The 16994-nt window shown below is 41.5% G+C and overlaps 3 protein-coding genes across 3 annotated transcripts; 2 read left to right on the forward strand and 1 right to left on the reverse strand.

Moving 5' to 3' along the window:
• The first annotated feature begins 2845 nt into the window (after positions 1-2845).
• Positions 2846-3805, forward strand: LOC131488661 (olfactory receptor 51Q1-like). The gene has a single exon (XM_058690520.1). It carries the CDS (start codon positions 2858-2860, stop codon positions 3803-3805), a length of 948 nt encoding a protein of 315 aa, XP_058546503.1. The 5' UTR covers positions 2846-2857.
• Positions 3806-9951: 6146 nt separating this feature from the next.
• On the forward strand, positions 9952-10908 carry LOC131488662 (olfactory receptor 51Q1-like). Its single transcript, XM_058690521.1, has one exon. It carries the CDS (start codon positions 9955-9957, stop codon positions 10906-10908), a length of 954 nt encoding a protein of 317 aa, XP_058546504.1. The 5' UTR covers positions 9952-9954.
• Positions 10909-15994: 5086 nt separating this feature from the next.
• LOC131488663 (olfactory receptor 51I2-like) lies at positions 15995-16994 on the reverse strand. The gene has a single exon (XM_058690523.1). The coding sequence runs from the start codon at positions 16992-16994 to the stop codon at positions 16047-16049; it is 948 nt and encodes a 315-aa protein (XP_058546506.1). The 3' UTR covers positions 15995-16046.

The raw sequence follows: 16994 nt of genomic DNA on the forward strand, positions 1-16994 counted from the left end.
ATCTAAACAGCTGCTGATTTCCAAGGTCTAGAGAGAAGTAGAAGGTAAATAAAGTCACGCATTAAACCTGAGGTCAGTTATCTCTAGGTAACACTCACCACAGCCCTTTTTTTCCTGAATCGAAAGCCAGCCCTCCTGGGGAACAAGTGAAGTACAATGTTGAAGCTAACATCTGTAAGACACTGGAAGAAGAAATCCCGCTTTGCCTCTATGACTTTTGAATAGAGATATGGGATACCTCCCCCTCACATCTTCCAGCTATATCAAATCTGAGTTTTGTCATACTCAAGGTGACAACATCAAATAGCAACTCTTCCAACATAACCTCCCTCTCAAAACGAGGTAGGCTGTGGTAGTATGCAGAATAATCACTGAGAAAAAATCTGCCAGGATATGGACTGTGTCTTTCCCATGTCACCTAACAAAAACTTTCTGTGAGTCAGCTAGCTCAATTGTTGGTACAGGTTGAGCACCTGGTAAATGTTAGGTGCTATTATAATTATTACTCTTATTTTTTCTGGTTCTGTCCCTGAGGGCCTCAGGTCTCTGGGTACAATGTTCATATTCCTGTAAGATCCCTCTAGATGCTTCCTCACCCACCTCCTGCATTTCAGCCTGGGATCTTCATGAGCATATAAGCACACTCAGCCACTGGGCAGAGAACAGAAGCCCCAGAGAGCACTGAAGAAACAAGAAAGCACAAAGAGGAGTTTGGACTGTTCAGGGGGTGGCCGGTAAGAAGATGACTTCTCATTGGCCTCTGCAATTTTCCTACAGTTGGCTCTATCATTACATTTCATTTCTTAATATTTGCCTATATATATATTGGTTTTTCTTGGTCACATTTCCCAAAGGGTTTCAAATTATGGTGATCCTTTCAAAGAAATAATTTTTGAATTTTTTTGACCTTTTCAGTTTTTCTAAATCAAAAAAATCCCATTTTTATATTCACCTTCTTTTTCTCATTTTCCCTAATTTTATTTTGCATTATTTTCTAAAGTCTTGGGTTTAATGATTTTCCAGGGATTCTTAGATTTATAGACACTTTACGGGGAATATAGTTATACTCCATGAATACTAGGTACCCATTAAGTGCTATGTGTGTTTCCTCAAAAGAAAGTTCACAGCTGTCCTTCTCAGAACATTCCCAAAACTAGTAACTATTCATTTACTCATGTTATACAAATTCTTTTATTCAAAGAATACAATTCTGCATTCACCCCCTAGAGGGCAATATAGCTTCCTTTTAGAACACAGGTCTTCAGAAACTGTCCCATCCTTCATAGTAATTCACCCTTCAGGCCACTTTAATTTGGCTACTTCTCCCATACCTTATCAAAATGTCTTTCCAAAACATGACTAGGGACATTGACATCGCTAAATTGAATAGGTGCTCTCTGAGTATCTGAACAGCACTAAACTGTGGTGACCATACCCTTTACCTTCTTGGCCTCTGTGACTCCCACTTCCTTTGTGTTCCAATACCTTCCTGAGCAGTACTTCCTGTTTTCTTTGCTTTTTATTTCATATGTACACAATTTGCTAAATTTTACATTTCCTTCTATTGATTTGTCCTCTGCCTTTTCCTCTCTCACCCTAAATTCTTGCCTAGATTGTCACATCAACTTTTAGGTTCTCACCTACCATTAATATGCCAGAGACTCCCAAGACTCCTAGTGGATTTCTCCTCTGTCCTCCTGGGCCTCATATCTATCTGTCCAATTGTCATGTCTCTTGGGTAGCTCCCATAAACCTCAAACTCAACATGCACAAACCAAACCTGTAATCATTACCTTAGAGGTGCCTCCTACTCTACTACCCCAAATAAAATTGTCCCTGTTATCCATATAGTTTCTCAAACAAGACCTCTGGATATGGCCAAACTTCCATCCCTTCACAGTGTTTCCATTCAACTGAAGAGAAGGAGGTCATCACCAGAATCTTATTTTTTGTGTGTCAAGTATAAGATGAACTAAAATAAATCTCTTGATTTGATTACCAGAAGGTTTTTGGAAATATTGCTGACAGAAGATTCAGTGGTAAATGAGTATCTGTAAGTTTCTAGGTACCTGTACATATATACAAGTGTTGCTGATAAGTGTATTACAAGAACAACAAAAAGCATAACGCTAAATTTTAGGGCATAGTGTTGGCTAAATGTAGGGAATATAAGGTTATCTTAAGTAGAAATTTATGGAAGAAGAATCCATAGTTCTGTTTGCTAGTGCTCTGGCTAGTGAAATGTGAACTGTAAAGTGTTGTGTAGAAGAAGAAGATGCCATATATATATATATATATATATATATATATATATATATATATACACACAATGGAATACTATTCAGTGATCAAAAAGAATGAAATCTTGCCATCTGCAACAAGGTGGATGAAACTGGAGTGTATAAGTCAGTCAGAGAAAGACAAATACCATATGACTTCACTCATATGTAGAATTTAAGAAATAAAACAGATGAACATAAGGGAATGGAAGGAAAAGGAGATAAAAACAGAGTGGGGGCAAACCATAAAAGATTCTACAATATTGAGAACAAACTGAGGGTTTCTGGGGGGGAGGAATACGGGAGGATGGGCTAAATGGGTGATGAGCATTAAGGAAGGCACTTGTTGGGATGAGCACTGGGTGTTATACATAAGAGATGAATCAATGGGTTCTACTCCTGAAACTGATACTACACCGTATGTCAGCTAACTTGAATTTAAATAAATAAATTTTAAAAACAGGAATTCCAGACACATCTTTAGATGTAAGATTAAAAAATATTCATTCTATGGTAGTAGCACACTGATTAAATTCTTATTGTGGAACACACAGATTTGGGTTTTGCATTCAAGAAGCATGCCTGAAGTGACTAATACCACACAAGGCTCCTTCTATTTCATCCTCACTGGCATCCCTGGATTTGAGGCCTCCCACATCTGGATCTCCATCCCCTTCTGCTGCCTCTACACCATCTCCATCATGGGTAACACCACCATTCTCACGGTCATCCGCAAGGAGCCATCCCTCCACCAGCCCATGTACCTATTTCTCTCCATGCTGGCCCTGACCGACCTGGGCCTCACCCTCACCACCCTGCCCACAGTCATGCAGCTCCTCTGGTTCAATGTTCATGAGATCAGCTTTGAAGCGTGTTTTGCCCAGTTCTTCTTCCTCCATGGATTCTCCTTCATGGAATCTTCTGTGTTGTTGGCCATGTCCTTTGATCGCTATGTGGCCATCTGCCACCCCCTGCATTATGCCTCCATCCTCACCGGTGAAGTCATTGGCAAGATCGGCTTAGCCATCATTTGCCGCTGTGTCCTGGCTGTTCTCCCCTGCCTTTTCCTACTCAAGCGCCTGCCCTTCTGCCGCTCCCACCTTCTCTCTCACTCCTATTGCCTCCACCAGGATATGATCCGCCTCGTCTGTGCTGACATCCGGGTCAATAGCTGGTATGGATTTGCTCTTGTTTTGCTCATTATTGTGATGGACCCTTTGCTCATTGTGCTCTCCTACACACTCATCCTGAAGAGTATCTTGGGCACAGCCTCCTGGACTGAGCGGTTCCGAGCCCTCAATAACTGTCTATCCCACGTGCTGGCTGTTCTGGTCCTTTATGTTCCCATGGTTGGAGTATCCATGACTCATCGATTTGCCAAGCATGCCTCTCCGCTGGTCCACGTTATCATGGCCAATATCTACCTGTTGGCACCGCCTGTGATGAACCCCATCATTTACAGTGTCAAGACTAAGCAGATCCGCCAGGGAGTCTTCAATCTACTCTTCCAGAGGAAAGTGTACTAACGAGTGGAATTTAGGTTTACTGGAAGAATTTTATTTAATAATAAGGAGTCAAGAGCAGGTACTATTGCCATCAAAAGTGTAAGTACCACAGATGGGTGAAAGAATAAGTATTGTATAAGCTTCTGCTGTAAATAAATAGAAATCATACTTCCTTGACTGGAAGTTTAAAAACCTACGGTTTTTTTCCTAAAGTCTTTTACCCTACATTACACTTCACTAACCATATGACTTTGAGAAAAAGAATATTTAAAAATATAATTTAAGGAGTGCCTGGGTGGCTCAGTCAAACAAGTGTCAGACATCAGCTCAGGTCATGATCTCGTGGTTCACAAGTTCGAGCACTATGTCTGGGCTGACAGCTCAGAGCCTAGAGCCTGCTTCAGATTCTGTGTCTCCTCTTGATCTGCCCTCTCCCCTGCTAGTTCCCTTTCTTTCCCTCTCTCTCTTTCTCAGAAAAATACAAAATAAAATTAAATTTATTTATTTATTTATTTTTTCAATATATGAAATTTATTGTCAAATTGGTTTCCATACAATACCCAGTGCTCATCCCAAAAGGTGCCCTCCTCAGTACCCATCACCCACCTTCCCCTCCCTCCCACCCCCCATCAACCCTCAGTTTGTTCTCAGTTTTTAAGAGTCTCTTATGCTTTGGCTCTCTCCCACTCTAACCTCTTTTTTTTTTTTTTCCTTCCCCTCCCCCATGGGTTTCTGTTAAGTTTCTCAGATTAAATTTAAAAGAAAAGCCATTGCGAAGATCAGTGGCAAATATCAAAAGCCAAACTGGAGAAGGAACCTTGGTTTTTTGTTTTGTTTTGTTTTGTTTTTTCAACTTAAATATTTTTTTCTAATCGCTTAGAAAAAATTTTATATTTATATTTAGATATTTTCAATATGAAATTTAATGTCAAATTGGTTTCGATACAACACCCAGTGCTCATCCCAACAGGTGCCCTCCTCAATACCCAACATCCACCCTCCCCTCCCTCCCACCCCCCATCAACCCTCTGATTGTTCTCAGTTTTTAAGAGTCTTTTATGGTTTGGCTCCCTCCCTCTCTAACTTTTTTTTTTTTCCCTCCCCTCCCCCATAGTCTTCTGTTGAGTTTCAGTGCACTCTGCACTGAAAGTCAGTTCAGGGGTTTAAGAAACTGTTGAACTGACTTTTGATGCAGAGTGCACAGAAACTCAATGGTGGAATCACGATTCAGAGAGACAGAAACTACTGCTCCGAGAAGATAATAGATGCAGGCAGGACAAACAACAAACATCTCTGCAGATAAGCATAACAAGAGTTTGAATGTTAAGAGTGTGAATGCATAGAAACAACAGAGATTTGTTCATAACTAGATGTTTTCATCTTAGCTGGCTCAAACCTTGCTCCTACTGGGTTGGGTACCTTTGATTTATCATGATGACTTGCTAATAAATGAGCTGAGAAAGTTTAACTCTTTGGAATCGCAGGTTCTTCATTTGTAAAGTGTGCATAATTATACCTCCATAAACTCGTTTTAAGGAATATTAAATAGCAAACACTTGTAAACTGCCTGAGGTTTGCAAGAATACCTTTGATAAAGGAACATGAAGGAGTTTTCTCAGTAAAACTGTAAACAGTATCAGTAAAGGGTAAGGAACCAGGGCTGTGATAAAGAGATCTCAATGTAAATAAAGAAACGCTACATTTTGTGTGCTGATTGTTCTTAACGTACATTATTCTATGCTATTTTCAACTATTAACCACATGTGTGTATACACAGAAGGGGTGTGGCCATGTCACTACCTCTCCTGGTAGATCTAAGGTATGTCCTGTGCTTTAAATCCCTCCTCTCACCTCTCAGACACTCAACACAATTGTGACACATTGTCCTCAGTACCAGAAACAATTGAAGAATAGAGAGAATTCAGTCTCAAAACTGCATATAGATTTATAATCTTTTAGGAAAACCTTAACCTCTTAAGACTCTGTAATAAATTCTTAAATATGTATCTTACTATTAGGTATGCCTCAACTACTGTTCTTACGTTCGGTGGATTGTCATCAGTAGCCTGGGGCCCCAGTTTTCGCACCATATTTAAGCAGGATACCAGTGAGTTGAATCTGGTTTTAGAGTACAACTCACTTCTGATGTGCCCCACATCAGTTGTCAAAGGGCTACACTCTCATCTTTGCTCAAGTTGGGGGATCACATTCAATAACTCCCCCTGACTTACCTTTAAGACTAGCTTATTAGAAAAGATGTCTTTGCCTTAAAATGTCATTTACTTTTATTTGGGAATCAAAGAACAAATACACTAGAATAACAACAATCATCTGCTGCTGAGGACAACCTGCTTTGGTACCTGCAGAAGAGCATTCAAAACATACATGACACGTTTCCCGTGGCTCTAACTTTCCTTTATCCAAGGGGAGATAATCATAACAGGCTTAGACAAACAACAACAACAACAAAACACTCAACACAAAATCTGCCTAACCCTCATTACTTCAGCACTGCTCTTGGTGCTATTATCATCGTTATTGTTATTAATGGAGTCGGAAAGCAACCATGGATAACTGGATCATTCAAGTCATGGAATTAAATCATGACACCAGCCCCAGGAGAAAGATACATTATATAAATGTAAAAGTTAGGTTTTTTAGGCTCAAAGTAGCCCGTCGTCACACACTTGTCAAGGGGCACAATATTCAGGAATCTCTCTCAACCCCTTGTTTCCTCCCTTTTCTCTTATTTTTCTCCAGCCATTTTAGTGACTCTCATGGCATCAATTACCTCTAATGTACATAAACTTCAAATCTATATCCACCAGTTAAAATTCTCTTTTTCTCCAGGATCTTTAGAGATGACCGAATTGTCATCTCTATCAATGTGGCTTAGCATCACCTCAAACTCAGGATGTCTAAAACTATACTAATTACCTACCACTCTCTGTACTAGTGAGAGTACACCACCACCACCCTGGACACACACACACACACACACACACACGCACTGCACACATTTGCATTCAGGCAGCATTCCATAACTCTGTGCCAACTTCCTACAGGCTCTTAGCACAGAACCACACAAGTAAGCAAATTGCTATTTAAATCACATTATAACTCAAATTTTAAAGTAACATCTTTGGAATACAAATGTGGTCACAGAATATTTATTAATTTATTGATCATGATATGTGCAGGACTTATATGCCTACTTATACACACACACACACACACACACACACACACACACACACATTTGGTCCTTTTTTTTTATCCTTACCTATAAGGCTTAATAACATATTTTTAGCATAAAATTGTAGTTTCATTTTTTTACATTTATTTTTCTTTTTTAATTTTTTTTTTTTTCAACGTTTTTTATTTATTTTTGGGACAGAGAGAGACAGAGCATGAACGGGGGAGGGGCATAGAGAGAGGGAGACACAGAATCGGAAACAGGCTCCAGGCTCCGAGCCATCAGCCCAGAGCCTGACGCGGGGCTCAAACTCACGGACCGCGAGATCGTGACCTGGCTGAAGTCGGACGCTTAACCGACTGCGCCACCCAGGCGCCCCATTATTTTTCATTTTGAGAGAGAGAGACAGACAGAGACAGACGGAAAGAGCACAAACAGGGGAGGGACAAAGAGAGAAGGGGAGACAAAATCCCTTGCAGGCTCCATGCTGTCTGTGCAGAACCCTGATGTCAGGTTCATGAGATCATGACCTGAGTAGAAATCTAGAGTTGGATGCCTAATGGATTGAGCTACCCAGGCATCCCAAATTGTTATTCTCATTTAAAATGATTTCCTTATTATTCTGTCCAGATTTCCTTAGCATTCTGTCCAAAGTGAATTATATGACTTAAAGCATGATATTTATTTATTTATTTATTTATTTATTTATTTATTTATTTATTTAATTTATTTACAGCATGTGTGCACAGCATGCATGAGCCATATGGGGGCAGAGAAATAGGGAGAGAGAGAGAGAATCCAAGCAGGCTCCATACTGTCAGTGCAGAGCCCCATGCCAGGATGGATCTGTGGAATCGCCAAATACAAGATCCTGTGACATGAGCCAAGATCAAGACTCAGAGGTCAACCGACTGAGCCACCCAGTTGTCCCTGAACAGTCACCCCTGAAGTGGCGATTGTAGTCATATTGTGTTCCAGAACCTGAACATGTTCCACTTCCATCAGTAAAGCATGAAGATTTCTGCATGGTTATGCCCTTATCTGCACAACACGTTATCATAAAAAGAGCTCTGACTATTTTGAAAGGTTAAAAACACTGATTCTATGATCTCATGTTTACATCCTGTCTTGTAAAGCATATTGTAATGTGCTTGTTGGTAGCCGTGTTTCTCCTTTTGTTGTGAACTTTGTCATTATCTTTCCTGGTAACCTATTGTGGTATTAGTATTGATAAATATTAATACTTTTCATTTTTCTGTATTTAATATCAATTCCTTCTATGGTAGGGTTTTTAAACATGTTTTTAGAAGTTTTTAAATTTCATTATTTTCTGTTACAAAGACTTAATTTTTTGCGCTCACATCCACTCATCTTTTCCTTTGTCATTTTTGACCACTTCTGCTGAGGATAGAGTCCTCTGCAATGAGCTACGTAAATGCTTACATGGTTTTCTCTATTTTTCTTGTTACTGATTGACTTTTATAACTTAATCTATTTGAAATTTAGTTTCATGTGATAGTGAAGTAAGTCACCAAATGACCAATAAGTGACTAATCTTCTTTCCTATTTCAGTTTGAAATGGCTTTCACCATTCACTTATTTTATAAACATAATAGAAAAACTTATCTGTTTTTCCAGACATTCACTGCCAGGTGAATGCTCCTTGAAAGTGGTGGACAAAATTCCTTTGACCGGCAGCTCTCTGGCCCCTGCCAAAAATCTCTGCCCCAGCCTCTAATGCTGATAGGAAGAAGCTTCTCATGCATGTAGTTTCCAATCTAATTCAACAAGCCACAAGAACAATACTTCAGTGTGGTGTCTTCACCTGGGGCTCTATGAGGGGACCATGGGCACAGAGACCCTTGTGGACAAAGCTGACTTCTTGGCATCCCAGTGGAACCCCAGGTCTCAAGATGCCTCTTCGTGTACTCCTGAGGGGACCTGCCACACATCCTTACATTCCAGCCCAGAGATTTGCAGGACCTTATAACAGAGCTACTCTGTGAGACAAACAGAGAAAGCAGAAGCTGCAGATAGTGATGTGGGCACCACCACACAGGAGAAATCACAAGTAACACTCTCTCGGTGCTCAGGCAAAAAAGGAGGGGTGATGGCTATTGCTAGGGGTGGAAAAGAACTATTGTAGGTAATTGCCTTAGAGGAGTGCCTGCCATAGACTGTGGCTGTCCTCATCTGGGCTCTCCCCTCTCTCCTCTCCTGTGCACGCTGCCCTTGGCTTCCAGGTATATTTGGATACTGCATCAAGAAAAGCCTAGGGGTGTTGTATGGAAACCAATTTGACAGTAAATTTCATATATTAAAAAATAAATAAATAAATAAATAAATAAATAAATAAATAAAAAAAGAAAAGCCTAGCTACAGATGACATCAAGTAATGAGGAAAAGACAGCAGGTGAGAAATGAAGGCTGATCAAGAAGAATAATGATCTTAGCATATGATAAAGTGAATAACAGAGAAACACTTGTTGATACCTTTAGGACGGGTGAAACAGGTGAGGATACTGTTAGAATAGTCAAAGGCAAATTCGAAAGGAAACACCGGATAATAAAGAGAAGGACCTGATTTTAGCCATGACGTTTGTGTGTACGAGTTCATTTTCAGTCACTGTGAGAACAGTACTGATGATATGACTGGATGACAGGCAGATTCCAGGGCACTGAGAACTCAAAGGGAGTGGGGAAAACAGAATCGGTAAAAAATAAACGAGGAGGTGGCCCATGATTTCATTTGTGTTGCGTTATTGAGGGAATCTGAGTGGTGTGGAAGCAAACTATCCAGAGACAGGCTGAGGAACAGTAACAGTGGAGCTCTTGAATCTGTCCTTACCTAACACTCAACAACTGTGAACCTTTGTTTGAATAGAGTTTAGATCAAATGAGGTAAAGACAAAGATGATTTCTCATATTTCTGATTCTCTTTGAGCAAAGCAACACGAAGCTACCTTCATCGGTCATGTCCAAGGTGACTAACAGCACCCAAGCACCCTTCTACTTCATCCTCACTGGCATCCCTGGATTTGAGGCCTCCCACATCTGGATCTCCATCCCCTTCTGCTGCCTCTACACCATCTCCATCATGGGTAACACCACCATTCTCACGGTCATCCGCAAGGAGCCATCCCTCCACCAGCCCATGTACCTATTTCTCTCCATGCTGGCCCTGACCGACCTGGGCCTCACCCTCACCACCCTGCCCACAGTCATGCAGCTCCTCTGGTTCAATGCTGATGAGATCGGCTTTGAAGCGTGTTTTGCACAGTTATTTTTCATTCATACATTCTCCTTTATGGAATCTTCTGTGTTGTTGGCCATGTCCTTTGATCGCTATGTGGCCATCTGCCGCCCTCTGCATTATGCCTCCATCCTCACCGGTGAAGTCATTGGCAAGATCGGCTTAGCCATCATTTGCCGCTGTGTCCTGGCTGTTCTCCCCTGCCTTTTCCTACTCAAGCGCCTGCCCTTCTGCCGCTCCCACCTTCTCTCTCACTCCTATTGCCTCCACCAGGATATGATCCGCCTCGTCTGTGCTGACATCCGGGTCAATAGCTGGTATGGATTTGCTCTTGTTTTGCTCATTATTGTGATGGACCCTTTGCTCATTGTGCTCTCCTACACACTCATCCTGAAGAGTATCTTGGGCACAGCCTCCTGGACTGAGCGGTTCCGAGCCCTCAATAACTGTCTATCCCACGTGCTGGCTGTTCTGGTCCTTTATGTTCCCATGGTTGGAGTATCCATGACTCATCGATTTGCCAAGCATGCCTCTCCGCTGGTCCACGTTATCATGGCCAATATCTACCTGTTGGCACCGCCTGTGATGAACCCCATCATTTACAGTGTCAAGACTAAGCAGATCCGTCAGGGAATTATCTGTCTCCTTTCCCAAAGAGATATGTGCTTAAGATGAAAGAACGAATTTGTTAAATTACTCAGGAATTAGAGTCACCGGCTTATGGGGAGGGTACGGTCAGAATGAGAAATGATGACTTTACAGCAATATGCCATCCTGTGTTAAGGCCGTATGACATTGTCTTGTCTTTTTGCAAATTTTTGTTTTGGAGAACCTAGCAGCACATGTCCTACCTAAAAGAGATGTAGATCTGAATTGATAAGATTCTAGCACATTTATTTGCCAGTGGAGTAAGCTTCATTAATTGAGTTAAGATGTAAATTTCATCCTCCTTTCTGGATATACTTCTCTCCCATGGGCTTGATTACTTACATTTGAAGGAATCCCTTCGCTGTTGCCTCCGCCACCCATTGCTAAGGCAGCTCCACTTAGGCATCCAGGTAGACTCTAGCTCCACTGCCCTGGCTCACCCTACTTCATAGACATGCCCCAACTTTCTCCCGAAAAAGTAAAAAATAAAAAGTGGTAAATCTTTCCGGGAGGATGGATGCAAATCAAGATGCTCAGCTATTCAGATTTATTTAATCAACATGATTTCAGCAGGTCAAATGAACACATGCAGAAGATTGGGGTGGAATGGTTAGGTCTCCAACAGTTAGAATAACACTCTCACCTTGTGACAGGTCCTTTAGTATTTAGAATTAAAACTTCAAGTAAGTCTACAGATAGTATTTGGGGGAGTAGGAACTCATTTTTCTGACCAGAGAAGACTGTGTTTTTAAAAATTTAATGCCCTTAACGTGGCTCAAACTGTCAGGGGAAAGTTCCCTTTGGCGAATCCTGTACTGGAAAAGGTTCCAAGAGAAAGAATATGGCCTACTTGATCATTATTTTGTGGAAACCAGGTTGGCTCTCTCAGAAATATCAGCTATCACTGTAGTCACAGAAAGGCAGCTATAACTGTGGTCACAGCTTTTGATTACTGAACCCATAGTGCAGGTGGCCAGTATGAGGACTATCTTAGATTTGAATCAACATAGGCAGGGCTTCAATAGGAGTGTAGTGGGGAGGGTAGGATTAGGAAGCAAAAGGCAGAGAGCAAGTGGGGGAAGGATGTCTTTCTCCACCGATATCCTTCCCCCCTCCCCCACCTTATTTTCCCACTTTCTTTACCAGAACCTAGAAGTTAGCATGTTTCTCCAGAGGACCAAAGATCAGCTGGCGTAGGGAAATAAATTGTAAAATGGGTGCCATGTGCAATCTCAGAACAGGGGAAATTAGGACCAGGAAATCCAAATGTTAAAAAAAAAAAGTCAAAGAAATTGGTAGGAATATCGATCAAAGAAGACTTTTCTTTCAGTGGACAGTTACAGGCTTGAGAATTTCCCAAAACATCATGAGGGGAGAAAGAGTCTTGGGATTATGCCTGGTTTTGAAGAGGATCACATGACACCTTTAATAATATCTCTTTTTTTCATTAATAATTGTGTGACATTTTGACCATCTTATGAAACTCTCTGAATCCATTTTTTGGATTTCTAAAACTGGGCTAATAATATCCAGCTCAAAAGGCTGAGAATTTCCAATGAAACGTGGTATGTAGAAGACATGGGCTTGTATCACCAAGGTGCTAGGTTTATAGGAATTGTTTTCTCCATCTCTCTTCCAAAAAGTTACACTCTGGATTGTGAATGGGAACATCTATGGAAGCATCTGTGTTCTCAACTCCATGAGAATAAGAATCAGGGGGGTTAAATGGTAATTGTCCACATGCACAGATGCTACCATTTCCCTCTCAAGACTTTCCCAGGTGGGAGGGTGGGTTTTTGAGGTGGAGGCGACAGAACAAAATTCAATTCAGGACAGTGAGATCTGTCAGTGTCATGGGCTGAATTGCTGAATTGTGTCCCCTGAAAATTCATATTTAGAAATCCTAAGTCCCCGTATCTTAGCATGTGACTGTAAAGATAGGGTCTTCAAAGAGGAAATTAAATTAAAATGAGATTAGGATGGGTTTTAGTGCAATATGGCTGGTGTCCTGCAAAGAAGAGGCAAGTAAGACACACATCAGCACAAGCATGGTGGGAAGGCGATGGGATGACAGAGGGAGAAGATTGCCATCTACAAGCCAGGGGAGACAGGCCTCAAAGGAAACCAGTATGGTGAGAAATTGTGCAAGGCCTCCAGAGTCGTGAGAAAGTAAGTTTCTGCTGTTTCAGCCACCAAGTCTGTGGCACTTTGTTACAGTTGCCCTAATCAACTATTCCTACCTGTGGCCTGTATTTCTAGAACTATAAAATTAAGGTCAACTGTAGAAGATAGTAGAGATATTTCGGTTATAAAGAGACATGCATTTGGAAACACAAAGAGAAATTCTTGGGCAAAATAAGTGTTTCCATGACCAGTGAATGGTCTGGCTGACTGTCTGGGTTATAAAATGTAGGCTAAGTAATGGAAGACAAGGCATGCATTGACTCCCAGCCAGGTTTATGTTGCTTGTGTCTCTGCATGATGTCTTTGCAGTGGCTGTTGAGAATTATCTCTGCCTTTTAAGTAATCTCTTAATGAGAGCTCTCTATCAACTGAATTTTATGGCCACCTATGTCCAGAACCTCAGACAACAGCCAATATTTAACTGGAACCAAAAAAAGATTAAATGAAGAATTCTGCTCCTATTCTTTGTTCAGGCTTTCTGTTTCCTGTCCCTAGACAAAACTATTATTTGTGTGTGTGCATATATGTATGTGTATGGTCTTCATGACTTAAGAAATCACATGATATGTTTAAGAATTCAAAATAGATTTGCTTTCTGAAAAATTTTTTTGGCTAATGTTAAATGTTTCTGCATAAGTTACTCACTGCCTAGGATCTAAACGATTATATGGGTCCCATTGGGATACAGAAGTGTGTATTTCATAAAATTCAGAAGATGGTATTCTCGACCCTTTTTGTATATAAATTTCATATAAATGAAATTATCCAGAGTAGTCTTTTGTGCCTGGCTGTTTTTGTGCCCCATGTTTTTGAGGTTCATTCATGTCTCTCTGTGTAGGATAGTTTGTTCCCTTTTATTGCTGAGTGATATTTCATCATATGGATATCCACAATTTTGCATATCCATTCACCTGCTGGTGGGCATTTGGCTTGTTTCATATTAGGGCTATTCCGAAAAAGCAATGCTGTGTACTTTTTATGTGAATACATGCTTTTACTTCTCCTGTGTAAATATCTAGCTGTGCCTGCCATGTCGTTTGCCAAAGCACTCACGCTATTTTATATTTCCGCCAGCAATACGTGACATCTTTGCTAACACTTAACACTGTCAGTCACTTAAATGTTAGTCATGCTAGGTTGTTAAGTACTATCTCACTGTGGTTTTAACTGCATTGTATTTTATCATATTGTAAAATGTCTTCCTATACCCTGTATACAAGTCCTTTATGAGATATACGTACTGTAAATATCATCCCCCTGTCATTGGTTTGCTTTTTCATTTTCTTAATAACGTGTTTTGAAGAGCAGAGTTTCCAAAGTTCAGATGAATTACATACCTGTTAACCTAATACAAAATTTGGGCTTGCATTTTGCATATACTTTTTAAAATAAAACTTTTTATTTCAAGATAATTGTAGATGTGTATGCAGTTGTAAGAAATAACCAGTCACCTTGACTTTACAGAAGCTGTCATTGGTGGACATGTAATCTAGTAATTCATGGCAAAAAGGTCACCACAATGGGATGAGCCGGATGAAGTCCAGAAGAATAGTTTATGGTGAGGAAAACGTTTGCATTGTAATTGGAGGCCTGGAAGTAAGAGAAACTGAAAACATGAGACCACTTACTGATCAACTAACCCAGCCCTGTCAATCCACTCTACACAAAGACCTGTGTCCCTTAGGAAGTGTGAGAATGGTCCTTCTCGTTTGACTAAAGGTTTCTGGGAAACCCTAGAGAGCCATAGGCAGATAAAGGGGAAAAATGAGCCCCATGCTGACAGGGCTGAAAGAGGTGGAAGGTCAAGGAATAGACCCATCATGGGGTGCCTGGGCTCAGTCGGTCAGACTCTTGACTTCGGCACAGGTCATGATCTAGGGGTTCGTGAGAGTGAGCCCGACATCAGGCTCTGCACTGATGCATAGAGCCCACTTGGGATTCTCCCTATCTCTCCCTCTCTCTCTGCCCCTCCCCCACTCACATGGACACACATTCTCTCTCTCTCAAAATAAACAAACATTTATATATATTCCCATCACATGGGAAGCAAAATAAACAAACATTTATATATATTCCCATCACATGGCATGCTGAGGTTACTGAAGGCTAAGGGGAAGGGAGAAAAGAAAAACAGGAATAACCAGGTACAGTACCCCAGACCTACTAAACCCTAAAAATAGGGTCTGAGATTCTACTAGAGAGAATTTGGGTCTTTTGCTAGGAGTCTTAGGATCTAAAACCTGGGCATTATGAGATTGTTCCTATTTTACTTTATGCCTAAAATGAGGGAATTTAATCAACTGTTCCTCAATCTCAGAGTCTCCTAGTACATAAATTTTTAGGGTGGAGGCCATTAGATGGTGGTACAGAGAGTCTGATTCCTTCCATGACAGGAAGGAAGCTACTTTATAAGCTCCCATACAATTTATTGTTTAAACAAGGACATTTTGGGGGAGGGAAAGGGAGTGCTACTGATAATGATGCTGAGGAAAGTAAGTGTAAACCATGATTATCTGGGGCAAACCAGAGAATATGCTCACCTTACTCAAAAGCATGTTCCTAGGATGATCTCTCTTGCTTGGGGTATATTCTTAATCCTTGCCTAACCTATCAAAAGCAGTAATTTGTTTCACCTCAATTCAAACATGATTAGGTCTCAAGTCTTTACTGTTATCTTGCTAGTTATCAGGCTTTTTGCTGGGACTTTTGAGGGGAAATGGAAAAATGAAATTCACTATCTCTGCCTTCACACTGATTACATCTGACGTGCATGTACACACATGCAGAGACCCACACATGTTGACAAGTTGTGAAATAAAAAGGACTAGGGAGAACACCTGTGATCCAAGGTCAAGCCTGTGACAATGCTTAGAATCCCTCATTCCTATTCCTCCACTAAATGTCTGCTGTACAGCCTGGCCCACAGCAGAAACACCATCAGTTTATAGATGGACCCAAAGTCTCTGCCCTATTGGAGGGATTCAGAGCAATTTCCTCTTGCAGGAGAACAAGGTGAAAATCCCCTGTCGGATTGGCTTGGTCTTGACACTGTAGATGATGGGGTTGAGCACAGGAGGCACAAAGAGGTAGACGCTAGACATGAGTGTGTGGACCAGGGGTGAGGCATGCTTGGCAGCACGATGCATCACAGACACACCAATCATGGGCACGTAGTACATGAGCACTGCGCAGATATGTGACACACACGTGTTGAGGGCCTTCCGCCGTCCCTCCCCAGAAGCAATGCCCAGCACCATGTGAAGAATCAGCACATAAGAGACAATGATAAGCAGTGAGTCCAGCCCAAAAGTGGCCAGGACAATGGCCAAACCCAGGATGCTACTGAGCTTCGTATCAGCACAAGGCAGCTGGATCAGGTCTGAGTGGAGGCAGTAGGAATGGGAGAGTACGCTGGTGTGGCAATAGGGCAGTTGTTTCAAAAGGACTGGAAGTTGGGCCATGAGCGTCACACTCTTCAGTGTGATGCCCAGACCCATGCAAATGATACGTGGCAGGGTTAGGATGGCTGTATATCGCAGTGGATTGTAGATGGCTACAAAGCGGTCATAACTCATGGACAACAGGACCCCTGATTCCATGCAGGAGAAAGTGTGGATGAAGAACATCTGAGCCAGGCAGCCATCCAGGTCAATCTGGCGGGCATCAAACCAAAGAATACCCATGACAGTGGGCAGTGTAGACACAGAAACACCCACCTCTGTCACAGCCAACATGGAGAGAAACAAGTACATGGGCTCGTGAAGGGCAGGGTCTGCCTGCACTGCTGCCATGATTAGGTTGTTACCCACAATGGCCACAATATACACAGTGAAGAAAGGAATGGAAAGCCAGCCATGTTGGGCCTCCAATCCTGGGATGCCAGTCAGGAAGACGGATAGGTCAAGACTTCCATTGCTTTCAGCTCCCAT

This window comes from Neofelis nebulosa, chromosome 10, assembly GCF_028018385.1.
Source record: "Neofelis nebulosa isolate mNeoNeb1 chromosome 10, mNeoNeb1.pri, whole genome shotgun sequence".
NCBI lineage: Eukaryota > Metazoa > Chordata > Mammalia > Carnivora > Felidae > Neofelis > Neofelis nebulosa.

Bases quoted from the DNA above. Each gene is read 5' to 3' on its own strand.
- LOC131488661 (XM_058690520.1), top strand. From the start codon at position 2,858: ATGCCTGAAGTGACTAATACCACACAAGGCTCCTTCTATTTCATCCTC.
- LOC131488662 (XM_058690521.1), top strand. From the start codon at position 9,955: ATGTCCAAGGTGACTAACAGCACCCAAGCACCCTTCTACTTCATCCTC.
- LOC131488663 (XM_058690523.1), bottom strand. From the start codon at position 16,994: ATGGGAGCTGAAAGCAATGGAAGTCTTGACCTATCCGTCTTCCTGACT.